The 14,998-nt window shown below is 36.0% G+C and overlaps 1 protein-coding gene across 1 annotated transcript in view; it reads left to right on the top strand.

Annotated features, from left to right (window-relative positions):
* The window catches only part of TMPRSS15 (transmembrane serine protease 15), a 142,171-nt gene extending 127,946 nt beyond the window's left edge, over positions 1 to 14,225 (top strand). Inside the window, exons 23-25 of the mRNA XM_036746715.1 lie at positions 1,449 to 1,544; positions 12,407 to 12,546; positions 14,076 to 14,225. Coding sequence (XP_036602610.1) covers positions 1,449 to 1,544; positions 12,407 to 12,546; positions 14,076 to 14,225 — 386 coding nt within the window. The remainder of the gene's footprint in view (positions 1 to 1,448; positions 1,545 to 12,406; positions 12,547 to 14,075) is intronic.
* Positions 14,226 to 14,998: the final 773 nt, after the last annotated feature.

Raw genomic sequence — 14,998 nt, 5'->3', positions numbered from 1 at the left:
AGCATTTTGCCATTTCCTTTTCCAGCTCATTTTACAGATGGGGAACTGAGGTAAATAGGTTTAAATTATTCTCATTTTACAGTTGAGGAAACTGAGGCAAACAGAGGCTAAGTGATTTGCCCAAGGTCACATAGCTAGTGTTAGGCTACATTTGAACTCAGGTCTTCCTGATTCTAGACCCAGTGCTCTATCCACTAGTTGGTCAAATCAAGGTAACCAGCATTTATTGGGTGAAAGGACTGTGAATACAAAGAAAGGCAAAAACAGTCTCTCTTCTCAAGGATTTCACATTCTAATGGAGGAATCAAATCTTAATTATGAAAACTTCCTAACCATTAGAGCCATCTAATAGTTAAATCTGCTACTTTGTAACATAGAGGGTTTTCCTTCTGAAATTCTTTAAGAAAAGGCTGAATGATCACTTCTCAGGTATGTTGCAGAGGGATTTCTTATTGAGGGATTAGATGGTGAATTGATCATTAATTTGTGAAATTATGAAGAGGGATCGGCACATGCGATTCCCTCCAGGAAAGACTATGACTGGAAGCTAGAAACAGAGAGGCAATCAATCACACTTTATGCCTATTTAGACATAGAGGGTGTTGGGGCAAAAGCACATAAAGGCATAGACAAAGGTACAGAGGCAGAGGGCATGAGAACAAGGGATGGGGTGGTGAAGGCAGACTGTGAGGAAGAGGATGGGGAGGGCATGAGTTACTTACTGTAATTGTGTATTGGCATTGGGAGCCCTCAAGCGGCAGGGACCCTTAGGAGAAGGAAGAATGCTCAGGAGCCTGAGATCGAGGTCTCATTTTTATAGGATATTTTGCGGGGAGAAAGACTAACTTTTATCTGTGCCACCTCGGAGTTAGTTGATTGACATATCCAAATCATTTCATCAACACTATTTGGTGTTCTGCTGGTCTTACTAAGGATATCTGGAATTTGTCTGAGATTTACATATAAGAACAAAAGACCCTGACTGCAGTGCCTAGATGGCTTCTGCTGATTTAGCACATTACCAGGATATAAATTTGGGTTAATATATGATACAACTTGTAAATTATGCTCCTTTGCTCTTTGTGGTAGTCTATGCATGACTCCTAGGTTCTCCTTTGCAATCCTACTTCCTACTACTGCTCCATCATACTTGTTGCTTATAAACTGACTATAGTGACTAGAAGGGGGAGGGGGTGGTGGTAAGGTGAACCAGAACAAGATCTAATATTCCAATTTTCAAATTCTGTGTAATTACTTTAAAATCCTTTTGTTTTAGCATGATTTTTTTTTAAATATGCTGGTTTAAAAGGGCAAAATCAAAAGCTCTTTTCAGTAAATTTGAAACAATTGACCTCCAAAAACTATTTATTCATCAGGACCATGAAAATGTGAATTAGATATATGAAATATCTTTTTCAGAGTTTACATATATTTAATTATTTTGACAGATTACATTCAACCTATTTGCTTACCTGAAGCAAGTCAAGTCTTTCCTGATGGAATGGACTGTTTTATTGCTGGCTGGGGCACAATAAAATATCAAGGTAAATTATCAAATTCAGAGAAAGATTTACTAATGCATAGTAAACTATAAAAGTACAAATTATTAAACTATAAAAGTATAATCATAAAAACATAATTATGCTAGATTATGTTAATAATGTGCTCATGTGCAATGATTCATGACCTTTTTTAAGATGTGATACCATATTGTGTGATTTTTGCCAGGCCCTACTCTCCCTAAAAATCACGTAAGGATTTCTCTAACTATTAAATTAATGTGTTATTTTAAGTGTTATTTATTTAGTTATATTTGTTTAGTATTATTTTAAGTGTTATTTTGAGAATATGTTTAAAATTTCAAGACACATAAGAATGTGTCATGAAATCAGGTTGGGGAATCAAAATCTAAATATTGCTAAGAGCACCAAAGTACTATCCAAACCAAAATTAAATTGTGATATTTTAATTAGTAGAAATTAAATACTTCTATCAAAATCATTCCAGCAAAACTTTTCTAAGGGTCTGCCATTTTAATAAAGATGGTTTGGTTTAACCAAATGCCATGGAGAAGACCAGATATCATATTTTCTATTCTGTAAAAACAATAAATTCATCTTTGACTCCCTTGAGTTTTTTTCCTCATGTATAAAAATGAAAGGATTGGTCTTAGATGATATGCAAGGCCTCTTCTAACTCTAATACTCCACAATTCTATCTATCTACTAAAGAACTTTACTGTTTATAGATATCTAGAGAATAAATCTTGAACTTAAGAATTTAAATTGGTTCTCCATTGATCCATTAAAGTTTCCAAAGTAAATATTTATCTTTGCAAGTCTTGCCAAATCTTGCCAAGTCTTTGCAAGATGGTCTCCAAACATCCTATTACTTTGAATGAGGTCCTGAAAATTCATTAAAGAAAAATCTCTTAATTAAAGATCATCTGTCCATCTAATTGCAACATCTCTGACTAGAATAGTTATGTGATAACCAATAAGGCCAATGATAGGGACATGCTAGTAGATTTTTAATAACTAATTCTCTGGGGAAAAATGTACCACAACAAACTTTTAAGTTATTATCATTTTCTCCCTCTTTATATTAGACAATCAACAAAACAATAAATCAAGCCCTCATATGTTGTATTTCCTGATTTCCAAGGTACAAATATTCACATTGAAAATTTAACTATTGGCTCTCTCAAACCAGTTCAAACTGGCTCCAACTCACCCCTTTCAGTGTGAAACAATTCAAAGTAAAGCCTGAAGTACAGGCAAGTTCAAAAAAGTTTTTACTGGTTTGAGGTTTAAAATGCACAAACCTTGTTGAAAGAGACTGCAAAAATCCAAAGATAAATGCTCATAATCAAAATATGTGTGTGCACTTTTTTATAAAAGGGATAAAGTCTTTGCTTAATTATTCTAAAATCATTGGGTTTTTTACTCTTTTAAAAATCTTTCTTTAGCTCCTCTATGAATTCTTGTTAGGTTTGTGTTCAATCTACATTTTTCTTTGAGGTTTTGCTTTTAGATGTTTTTAAGTTATTGTCTTCTTCTAAGTTTGTGTCTTAAGTTTCTTATCTCCACAGAAGCTTTTTATGGACAGGTTCTTTTGTGGTTCTAGTCTCATTTTAATAGCCTATTTCTTGATTTTGGACTTTAAGAGCCTGTCTCTGTTCACTTTGGGGGGTGGGAGAGGGGGTAGCTAGCCTAAGTTTCTATGATTAGATCTGGGGGCCTGTGGGTTTTCAGTGCTTCTAAGGTGATATGTTCCAGGAAGAGGTATGTTCACTATCCTCCTAGTCTATGCTCTGGTCTTTACCCAGGTAGATCCTCTGCTTCCTTGTGACCAAACTGTAATTCCTTATCTGTGCCCTTGAACTGGGATCTGGACCTGGTAATGGGTGAAGGAGCTACCAAATAGTACCCAGTCCTGCATCCAGTACTAGCAAAGAGGTCTTCTGTAATATCTTCCTGACCAGGAATGTAGTCCCCTTACAGCTCTTGGTACTGCTACTGCCATGGCTCTCCACCTCCACCCCATGAGTGCTGGCAACTGCTTCCCCTGCCCAGGTTCCCAGGCAGCCTCCACCCCAGTGTCCACATCAGACCTCTCTTACATTCTTCCCAAGTTGTCCTGGGCTGGAAAATGAGGTACTATAACTTATTTTAAGTTATCACACTCAAAATTTTATTTGAAGCATTTTTCAAAAGCTGTTCAGAGAGTTGGGTTGGGAGAAATAAGGAGAATTGTTCAATTTCTTCTTCATATTGGCTGCACCCCTAATTAGTTGCTCTAAATTAATTTCTTTATTGCTAGACTGCTTGAAATATATCATACATTCTGCATCTCTGCTCATGTGTCATGTATCTATATCTCTAATCAATCAATTAATCAACAAGCCTTTGTTAGGTACACACTATGTGCTAAGAAGCTAAAAACACAAAAAAGACCAAAAAAAACTGTCCCTACTCGCAAAGAGCTCACTATCTAATGGAGGAGAAAACATGCAAACAACTTTGTACTAACAAGATATATACAGCATATGGAGAGGGTATGAGCAGTTGGAGAGAAGAAGGAAAGTCTTTATCTTAAAAAGTGGTGCTTGAGCTATGCCTTGAAGGAGGTGAGCGATTCTATGAGGTGGAAGTGAGGAGGGGGCACTCTGCAGGAACAGAGATGGCCAGTGCAAAGGCCAATTCAAAGTTGGGAAGAGGAGTGTTGTGTATAAGAAATGGAGAAACAGGAGTTTGGCAGGACCAGAGAGTGCAGGATGGTGAAGAACGTATAATGAGGCTAGAAAGATAGGACAAATTAAACTTAAAAAGTTGCGGTTTGCTTTTTTCTCCCACTTGAAAATTTTTCTGATTTTTAAATATGAAATTTAAGAATAAAAATATCTCATGGGGTCAGCTAGGTGGCACAGTGAGTAGAGCACCGGCCCTGGAGTCAGAAGGACCTGAGTTCAAATCCAGCCTTAGACACTTGATACACTAGCTGTGTGACCTTGGGCAAGTCACTTAACCACAATTGCCTTCCTTTCTCCCCTCCAAAACAAAACAAAACAAACAAAAAAAACCAGATGTCTCATGGTTGTACATCTTTATATATCATATTTAAAAATAAAATGTATTTGATCACAACTTATACTTCAAAAATAAATTATATTTAAAAATATATAAACTCTTAAGTCCATATAAAACTGACTTTTAAAAAATATACATTTAAACTTATTCATTAATTGCTACTAAAAGTATCCATTTCCTTAATTTCAGGCAATAGATAAATGCTGTATAGTACCAGGAAAAAATGCATAATCTAGTCAATTTACTTTAATAATTTATGGCCAAGGGAGAAAGAGCCAAGGTGGCTGAGTAACAGGAAGCTAAACAGCATGAGCCACCCCTCCCCCCAGATTCCTTGAAAAAGACTTAGAAAGCACACCAGACTGAAACCTTTTGGCAAAATCCAAGAAAAAGTAAGTGAGTCATTTTTCCTACAGACATAGAGGTCTGACACTGAAGGCATCTGGCCAGGAGCCAGAGGGAGAAGTTGGAAGAGGCACTAAGTGACAGCTTTTTGCTCATTACCCAATTTCTGGTCACATACGTAGGACAGACTGAGGAGGGGACATGTGCCCAAAGGGGGCATTCTAGTAGGGACCAGTGGAGGCCCTGGGCTGTGTGTTGAGAAGCAAGTTCAGAAGCTAAGCAACAGCAGTGTGTCTCAGAACCCAAAAGCAAAACAGCCATAACTGTAGTCTGTAGCCCAATCTGATGCCTGCAGAGGAATAATCAGGGCAGGAATCTCAGACCAAAGGGAAACCTGCAATTGTCTTTCTTAACAAGCAGAGCTTCCCAGCAGCCCACTGCTGATTGGCCCTAAACCCAGGTCAAGAACTTACAAAACTCAGAACAGAGGGTACTGATCATGTATTTCCCAGGATCAAAGCACTTTAAGAGTGTTGAAAATTTGCAAATCTCTAGCCTGAGCTGTCCCTGAGAGCCTGAAATAACACAACACTCAATACCCAACAAAAGAGAATTAGGGCCAGCCCAGATGTCTTCCAGAAATGCTCAAATCCTCACCCTAAAATTAAAGTACAAAGCTGGAAAATAGACCAGAAGAATGAGCAAATAAAAAAAAATAATGTCACCATAAAGAGCTATTATGTTGAAAGGAATGCTCAGAACATAAACCTAGAACCAGTCAATCAATATTTATTAAGCCCTGGGATACAAAAAGAGACAAAAGACAGTCCCTGTCCTCAAGGAATTTACAATCTAGTGGGAGAAACAACATACAAATAAGTATATACATAGCAAGCTGTAAACCGGATAAATAGAAAAAAATTAAAAGAGGGAAGGCACTGGAATTACAAGGGATTGGGGAAAACTTCCTATAGAAGGTCAGATTTAGTTGAGACTTAAAGGAAGCCAGGGAGGTCAGTAATCAGGGCAGAGGAGGGCACAGGAGACAACCAGAGAAAATGCCTGGAACCAAGAGGTGGAGTGTCTTATTAGTGGAACAGCCAGGAGGCCAGTGTCACTGAATCAAAGAGTACTTAATGGGGAGTAAGGTATAAGAAGACGGGAAAGGTGAGAGACTGGGATGGGGGCAGGTAGATTATGAAGGGCATTGAACACCAAATAAAGGATTCTGGAAGCAATAAAGAAAGAGCTACTGGAGTTTATTGTGTTTATTTAAAGGCATTTGGAGATGAGAGATTGGAGGTAGGCAGAGAGATTGGGGCAGAAAGGATAAATTTAATTACCATATTTCCCCATGTATAAGATGCACCTTAATTTTGGGTCCTGAAATTTGAAAAAAAAATGTATTACATAAAGTTATTGAACTCAAGTTTTATTCATCTACTCATAGATTTCAGGCATCTTTTTGGGCAAGTCTGGTGCATATACACATGCTTAGTCCATTCCGTTTCATGAACCTGAAGCACCAATTGTGTCCTCCTTTGAAATCAGTAACTTCTTTTTCATCAGCAATTCTTGCCTCATGCTGAACCATCTTTGTGGACACAGGAATTCCAGTTGCCCTTTGCTCTTCAATCCATATCTTCAATTCCCTCTCTAATTCAGGACATTTTGCTGACTTGCCTCTCATGTTCTTCTTCTGCCGTGGCATTTTCAGTAGGGTTTCTTCTTCCTGTAGCCAGTCTTGGATTGTTTTCTCAACTGGAGGAGGACCAAACTTACATTCAGCAATACGATTTCCATTCACTTTTGCAAACTGGATCACTTTTAACTTGAATTCAGCGCTGTATGAAAATGTTTTCTGAGCCATTTCTGGGCAGAACGTGGCAAAACGTAACCTAATATACCAGTAACAAATGCGAAACAATGAGTGCAAAGACAATAAACGTGAAAAAGCGGGAAATGCAAGTAAAAAAATCTACAACTACTGCATAAGACACATCCAGTTTTTAGACCCCAAATTTTTTTCGGAAAAGAATGCGTCTTATACATGGGGAAGTACAGTACCATAGAGATGGTAATTAAATCCATGGGGGCTGATGAGATTTACAAGTGAAGCTTGGAACACCTCAAGAGAAGGGCCCAACTGTAGCATAAAGTTAAAAGTCAAGAAATAGGCTGGGAAAATGAACCAGAAAAAAGACCCAACCATAGAAAGTTATTGTGATGACAGGGAAGATCAAAACACAAACTTAGAAGACAACAAAATCAAAGCAGTTACATGTGAAACCTCAAAGAAAAATGTGAATTGGCCTCAGGCCCTAGAAGCACTCACAAAGGATTTTTAAAATCAAATAAAAGAAGTAGAGGAAAAAGTTGAGAAAAGAAATGAGAGTGATTCAAGAAAATCACAAAAAAAGTCAACAGCTTGGTAAAAGAGGCACAAAAAAGTGCTAAAGAAAATACCTTTTAAAAAAACAGATTTGGCCAAATGGAAAAAAGGCACAAAACTCAATTGAGGAAAATAATTACTTAAAAGTTAGAATATGGCAATTGGAAGCTAATGACTCCATGAGACATCAAGAAACAATAAAACAAAATCAAAAGAATGGAAAAAAGAGAAGAAAATGTAGAATATCTCATTGGAAAAACAACTGACCTGGAAAATAGACCCAGGAAAGGTAATTTAAAAATTATTAGACTACCTGGAAGCCATGATCAAAAAAGGTCCTAGACATCATATTTCAAGAAACTATCAAGAAAAACTGCACTGATATCCTAGAACGAGAAGGTAAAATAGAAATTTGAAGAATCTACCAATCACCTTTTGAAAGATATTCCAAAAAGAAAATTGTCAAGAATATTATAGCCAAATTCCAGAGCTCCCGGGCCAAGGAGAAAATGTTGCAAGTAGACAGAAAGAAACAATACAAATATCATGGAGCCACAGTCAGAATAACACAAGATTTAGCCGCTTCTACATTATAAGATCAGAGTCTTGGAATATGATATTCCAGAGGACAAAGGAACTGGGATTATAACAAAGCAAAACTGAATACAATCCTTCAGGGGAAAAATGGATGTTCAATGAGATAGAAGACTTTCAAGCATTCCTGTTGAAAAGACCAGAGCTAAATAGAAATTGTAACTTTCAAATACAAGACTCAAGAGCAACATAAAAAGGTAAACAGGAAAGAGAAATCATAAGGGATTCAATAAGGTTAAATTGTTTCCTACATGGGAAGATACTTGTAACTCCTAAGAACATCATCATTATTAGGGCAGATAGAAGGAGTGTACATAGAAGGCATGGTTATGAGTTGACTAGGATGGGATGGTATCTAAAAAAGTAAAATTAAGGTGAGAAAAGGGAATGATCAGGGAGAAGGAGGAAGGGAGCAGTAGAAAGGGGTAGATTATCTCACATAAAACTGGCATGAAAGGACGAGCTTAAACCTTACTCTCACTGGAATTGGCTCAAAGAGAGAATAACATATGCAATCAGCTGGGTATAGAAATCTATCTTACTTTACAAGGAAATAGGAGGGGATGGGGAAAACATGCATGGAGGAGGGGTTGGTAGAAGGGAACACAAACTGGGGGAGTCACTGGTCAGAAGCAAACACTTTTGAGGAGAAATAGGGTGAAAGGAGAGAGAGAAGAAAATGGGGAGGAAGCAGCATGGAAGGAAACATACAATTAGTAATCATAACTGTGAATGTGAATGGTATGAACTCACCCTTAAAGCAGAAGTGAATTGCAGAGTGGATTAAAAACCAGAATCTTACAATATGTTGTTTACAAGAAACACACCTGAAGCAGAGAGAGTAAAGGTAAGGGGCTGGAGCAGAATCTATTATACTTACAAAAAACAGGGATAGCAATCATGATCTCAGACAAAGAAAAAGACAAAATAGATCTAATTAAAAGAGATGAGCAAGGAAACTACGTTTTGCTAAAAAAAAAAAAAGGTACCCTATAAAATGAAATAATATCAATACTAAACATGCACCAACTAGTATGGCATCCAAATTCTTAAAGGAAAAGTTACATCAGTTATAGGAAGAAATGGACTGAAAACTATACTAGTAGGAGACCTCAACTTTCCCCTCTCAGAACTAGATAAACCTAACCAAAAGTAAAATAAAATAAAATAAACAAAAAAATAAGGAGATTAATAGAATTTTAGAAAAGTTAGATATGAGAGACCACTGGAGAAAATCGAATGGGAATAGAAAGGAATGTACTTTTTCTCAGTAGTATGTGGCACCTACCCAAAAATCGATAATGTATTAGGGCATAAAAACCTCACAACCAAATGCAAAAGAGCAGGAATATTAAATGCATCCCTTTCGGATCATAATGCAATAAAAATTACATTCTATAAAGAAGAATGGAAAGAGAGGGAAAAGGAATATATTTGCAAATGGGGCGTAGGATGGTTAGGGAAAATTATGTCACATAATCAGAGTGTATAAGTAAACAGCTATACGAACAAGGAGGTGTAGTGGTGAGGGGACTGGATGACACTTGAACTTCACTCATCTGTGTTGGTCAAAGGAGGGAAGAATACATACACAGAGTTAAGGACAGAAACACATTTCACTCAACAAGTAAATAGGAGGGAAAAGGAAGAAGAGAAGAGACATTAAAGAGGGGGAAAATTGAGGGAGAGATTAGTCCTAAGCAAAGCAGATTCTAAAGATGTATAAAAATATTTATAGTTCCTTTTGAGATTAAAAAATAAGGAGAATCTGAGGGAATGTCATCAATTGGTGACTATCTGAAAAAGTTATGGTGAATATATGTGATGAAATATTAGTGATGTAAGAAATGATGAATAGTTTCAGAGAAACCTGGGTGAAGTAAACAGAATGAAGATAACTTTTAATACAATGACAATACAGTAAAGATAAAAAAAAACCTTTGAAAGAATCAGAAACTGTTTAGTGGAATGACCAAACATGATTTCAGAGGACAGATGATGAAACATGCTATCCATATCCTGACAGAGGGGTGAAGGACTCAGAATTATAATGAGACATTCATTTTTGCATGTGATCAATGGGATGATTTGTTTTGTGTGACTATATATGCTTTGACTATATATGTTTCTATTCTCAATTTGGAGGTTGGAGAGGAGGATGGTATGTGGGAGAGAGGCAGATTTTTTTCTGATTAAAAACAATAAAATATAATTTTAAAAGATTTATGACCAAGTCATATTTAATTATTTCTTCATTCTTGTGGCATTTAATTACATTTTATGAAACTATTATGCCCATTCTATTTAATTCAGTCAAATGTAAATTTTTCCTTTTATTGACTATAATGTGCCAATTACCTAGCCAACTATTGTTGTTGAGGAGATGAACTGATATTTATAAACTGAATAGAAGCACTTAGAGATTTTGAAACAATATTTCAAAGTTGTGGGTGTACAAGTGTGTGAGTGTAGTGTGTGTGTTTTGCCCATGTAGGTTATATGTATCCATTTCAGTCTGCCTAGATGTGGCTAACGTAGGCACAGATAAATATTTCCAGTCTTTTGCCCTTCTGTCCACCCTTTTCCAAGGGAGACCTTGATTCCTTGCAGGCATGGAACAATAAATTGGGGCCATGTAGTGGGCCACTGAGTTCTCATCATAAGGAGGTACCAGGCTAGAATTATACCTCTCTTCCTTCCTAAATATTAATAGTCTAGGGAAAATGCTTTTCTAGATTCAAGTTGTGCTATAGGTCACTGTCCCTTATAGGGGATGTATGTCTGAAGCTATATATCCAAAAGCTTCCTTCTCACCAAATTCAGGTTACACAAATATCATTATACACTGAATAGTGAATAAATCTATTTATCCAAGCAAACAAATCAAAAAGCTTATTCATAGATAAATATAGCAAACAATTTACAGAGTGAATGAGTACTTCCACTGGGAGTGAGATATCTCAACTTGACTGAAAAAGTCCTTGATCTAACCAAAGTGAAACTCCCTAGAGTCTCTCATGTGTCAGGCTCAGAACAGGACATGCTTGAGGTGCTAGCTGTTCTACATGACACCTTCTCCCCAGAGTTTTCTCTCCCTCCAAGGACTTCTCTTTGAAGAAAATTTATAATTGTATGCATCTTTTCTTAAAGCTGGAAGACAGAACACAGAGATCTCTGCCAAGCTCTCACCAGCTCTGGGACCAAATAAGCATATAGCATTAAGTGGTTATTCTCCCTAACAATGAGGAGAGTCTTAAGGAAATGTCATTCTTGAGCACTGGGTTACATAGATACAGCTAACTTTTAATTATTAATCCTCATAGGGAACATAACTGAAAAGTTTTTACATTTGGAAAATAAATACAGAGGTAATTTCCAGTTACTTTTCTTAAAAACCTGACTTTTCTCCCACCAAATATTGAAGCAGAATTGCTTACAAGTAGCCAAAAGATTGATTTCACCTCCCTGATGATAATAACAAAGTCTGTAAATCTATCTGTGATTTTATAACAGATGACATTGAGTGGCTCACCATCCCCACTCAAGGAGAGTTCATTCCTGGCTGTTAGTAAATGTTCAGAATAAATGGAAAGTTATCTCTGTATTTAAGTGGAAACAAATATTTTTGTTCTGTTTTCTAGACAAAAGTGCCATAAACTCAACTGGGAATGATGAATTCATTCATTCAGCAGTCACACTGATTTTAATATGAATTGCTCTTTCCATAACTTCATTGCTCTCTTGAAAAACCAATTTGAAAATGGTTATCACCGACCTCTGAAATGCCAGACACCTGCTTCTTCAGCTTCTTTTGAATCCCACCTGGAACTGTTGTTTCCAAAAATTTGGGTTTATTTTTTCTGTTGATGAATTCATTTTATAAAAGGCACTGAAGTATATTCTTGCCACAGTGTATCTTATTTCTTTTTTCCCATCAGTATAGATCACAATCTGATTACTTTTAGACGTGTACATGATATAGTAGTAGGCTAAGCTCTGTCTTCTATACAATCTACACCTGTTTTATATACAGAGTCTTAAAAAGGCTGAATGATATTATACGTAAGCACCTCTTCAGGTGATTAAGAACAGCTTTTGAACAGTTTTCACTCATGTCTATGAATCAAAGTCTTTGTTGTGAGTCTTTAAAAAAAACTACAAACACATGAATACACTATTTCTATTTTGCCCTGCCAAAATTACTCAAAATACCCAAATGCCAGCTAGTTTTCTACATCATTGCACCCAGCCCTTATAAAAAAAAGTTCTTTATTTTTATTCATTTGATAAAATCCACAGATGGACTACAAGGTTTTCATTACGTGCCTTAAAGGAAATGCTGTAGTGTTTAGTTTCATTATATAAACACTCGGCAAGCACTCTATAATGAGAGTAAATACGTGAAATAAATAAGGCTGATGGTGGTTCATTGTGCAATGCGTTTTGATCATTTTAATAGATTGGATATATTCTGACACTTTTGCAGGTTCTGTTGCTACTATACTGCAAGAAGCCCAAGTCCCTCTTATATCAAATGAGAAATGCCAACAACAGATGCCGGAGTACAATATTACTGAAAACATGATATGTGGAGGCTATGAAGAAGGAGGAATTGATTCCTGTCAGGTAAATATTTAAAATCACTACTTACAATTTCAGAATAAGTAGCTGCATTGTGTTTTATCATCCAGAACGTAATAAAAGAAAAGAAAAGAGGCACTGAATGCCTCGTCACTTTTTTTCTCATTGAACTAAGTCCCTACACTTTAGCTTGGGAGTGAGGATGGGGCAAGCCTGAGTTTCTAAACCCCTGAAACTGTCCCAGAGTTAAGATTGTGGTTCAGTTGCCCCAAAATAATTGCTGTTGGAAAACAGGCAAGCATGTAGCTAAAATATAGAAAAGCAGAGAGCATTGTATAGCATCTCATCTGGATGTTTTCCTAGAGCCACTACAACAATCAACCAGTTTGATTCGATGGTGAATTGAAGTGAAGCTTGCTCAAACATTAGTGTAAATACTTGTGAAAAATTCAAAATCTTGTATAACCCAGATGTGCTCAACTATGCTTGTGACACATCTGTACTCTCTGCCTACCTATGTTTATAATATATCTGGCCAGGAAGGGCATGATTTAAAAACAAATCATTCATTCACTCTTAGCTATGTTTAATATTCAAAGAAATTAAGATATTTGCTAATGACCAGCTACTGGCCAAATGCAAGCTACTTTCTAGGAGAAAGTAAGATACCTAAGTTGATGCCACCCAAACACAATAATCTAACATTGATTAAATTCATTTTAGTTTTTAGAGTGCTTCAATACTTCAGTGGATTCATAAGCTCATCCAATGTACATATTGCCTTCAGTGTTGCAAATCACACCTTCTCATCCTGTGTGATTCTTCTACATGTTGTCCCACAAATTATCCTTAAAATATCTACCTCAAACTCTGGAGATCTTCTCAATCTTTTAACAGTCCATGGATACTAATGTAGGACTCTCACTACTTCACTAATTATACATTTTCTGGATCATACCTTTTTTTAGAATCACATCATTTAAGAATTGTAAGGGCTATCAGAGACCATCTAGGTCAGGAGTTTTTAAATATTTTTGCATCATGGACTGCTTCGTTAGCTGGCAAAACGTATGGAACTGATCTCAGAGTGTTTTTAAATGTATAAATATACAAACGATGCCAAAGGAAAACAGTTATGTTGAAATAAAGGTATCTGAAAAAATTTAAAAACAAGTTCACAGAACCCAAGGTAATAACCCCGTATCTAGTTCAACCTATACCCACAGTGATGAAATCATGGCTGTACTGAAGATTTGAAATACAAACTAGTCTATCATGAGGAAATTACCAGTGGAAGGGTTGTTGTGTGAAAAAAAAGACACTTTGGAAATTTTTAAGGCCTATAGAAATGTAAGCTATTGTTATCATCATTAACATCATTACCTACTTAAGACAGGTATAAGAAAAATAGCTCTGAGGTTTATTCCAGAGCAGCAGTAATATGATGTGTTGTTTCTGCCAAATATCCTAAGTTATTTTATTTATGAATTTCAGTATATAATTTGTTTTCTGAAAACCTTAAAACTAAACCTAGCTGCCATATTTGTAACTTTATTTTCTGTTTCATTTTCTAGGGAGATTCTGGTGGACCATTAATGTGCCAGGAGGACAGCAGGTGGTTTCTTGCTGGTGTTACATCATTCGGATATCAATGTGCATTGCCTGATCGTCCTGGGGTATATGTTCGAGTATCAAAATTTGTAAATTGGATAAAAAGTTTCTGACATTAAATAGAAACATCCTGCCTTGATAGTTTCCTCCCGCTATGCTAATTTATACTTCAGATCTTCAGTGTGTGTACTCCCTCCACTGATGTACCCATGCCTTCCCCTTTATCATTTTCATCCATACCCTCCCTAAAGAATGCATAGTTCTTCCTCTTATTTTGTTTCAATATTATTGTAACATATAAGCTGTCAATTTTGGCACCCTTTGTTCTTTTTGAGTAGTAAGCCAACCTCCTTTTCTGGTCATACATGATTTTTTAATGTTTATCGTAAGATGTTGTATACAGAAGTCAAACTTTCTCTCTTTGTACAAAGTAAGCACTTTCATTTCAACATTGGGAAAAGTAAAATATTAAGTCACATAGAATGAGATCTACCCAATTTTTTATTATAACCTAGTATCAAAAGCCCTCTCTGTTACCCTTATTTAAACAGAGGATAGACACATCTCTGTCAATCTAAAAATTCTAAAAGTAAAACAACCATTATTTATAATTTTTATTTTTGTCTAATCTACATATAATATACCTACTGTCCTTCAGACAGTGTATCTAGCAATTTTTAAAATGATTAAGAATCTATTTTAAAATTAGCCAAAGAAGAAAAACACATTGCATCACAAGTGACTTGATTATATACATAACAAATGTTTTTTAAAAATATTATTGAAATTCACAAACTTCAGACACATCAAAATGTACAGTAAATTATAAATGTGGAATATATTGACTTTGTCACATTACTTTATTCTCTTCATTTTTCTCTATCTA

This window comes from Trichosurus vulpecula, chromosome 2 (assembly GCF_011100635.1).
Source record: "Trichosurus vulpecula isolate mTriVul1 chromosome 2, mTriVul1.pri, whole genome shotgun sequence".
NCBI classification, from domain to species: Eukaryota; Metazoa; Chordata; class Mammalia; order Diprotodontia; family Phalangeridae; genus Trichosurus; species Trichosurus vulpecula.
This window is presented reverse-complemented; position numbering and strand designations above follow the sequence as displayed.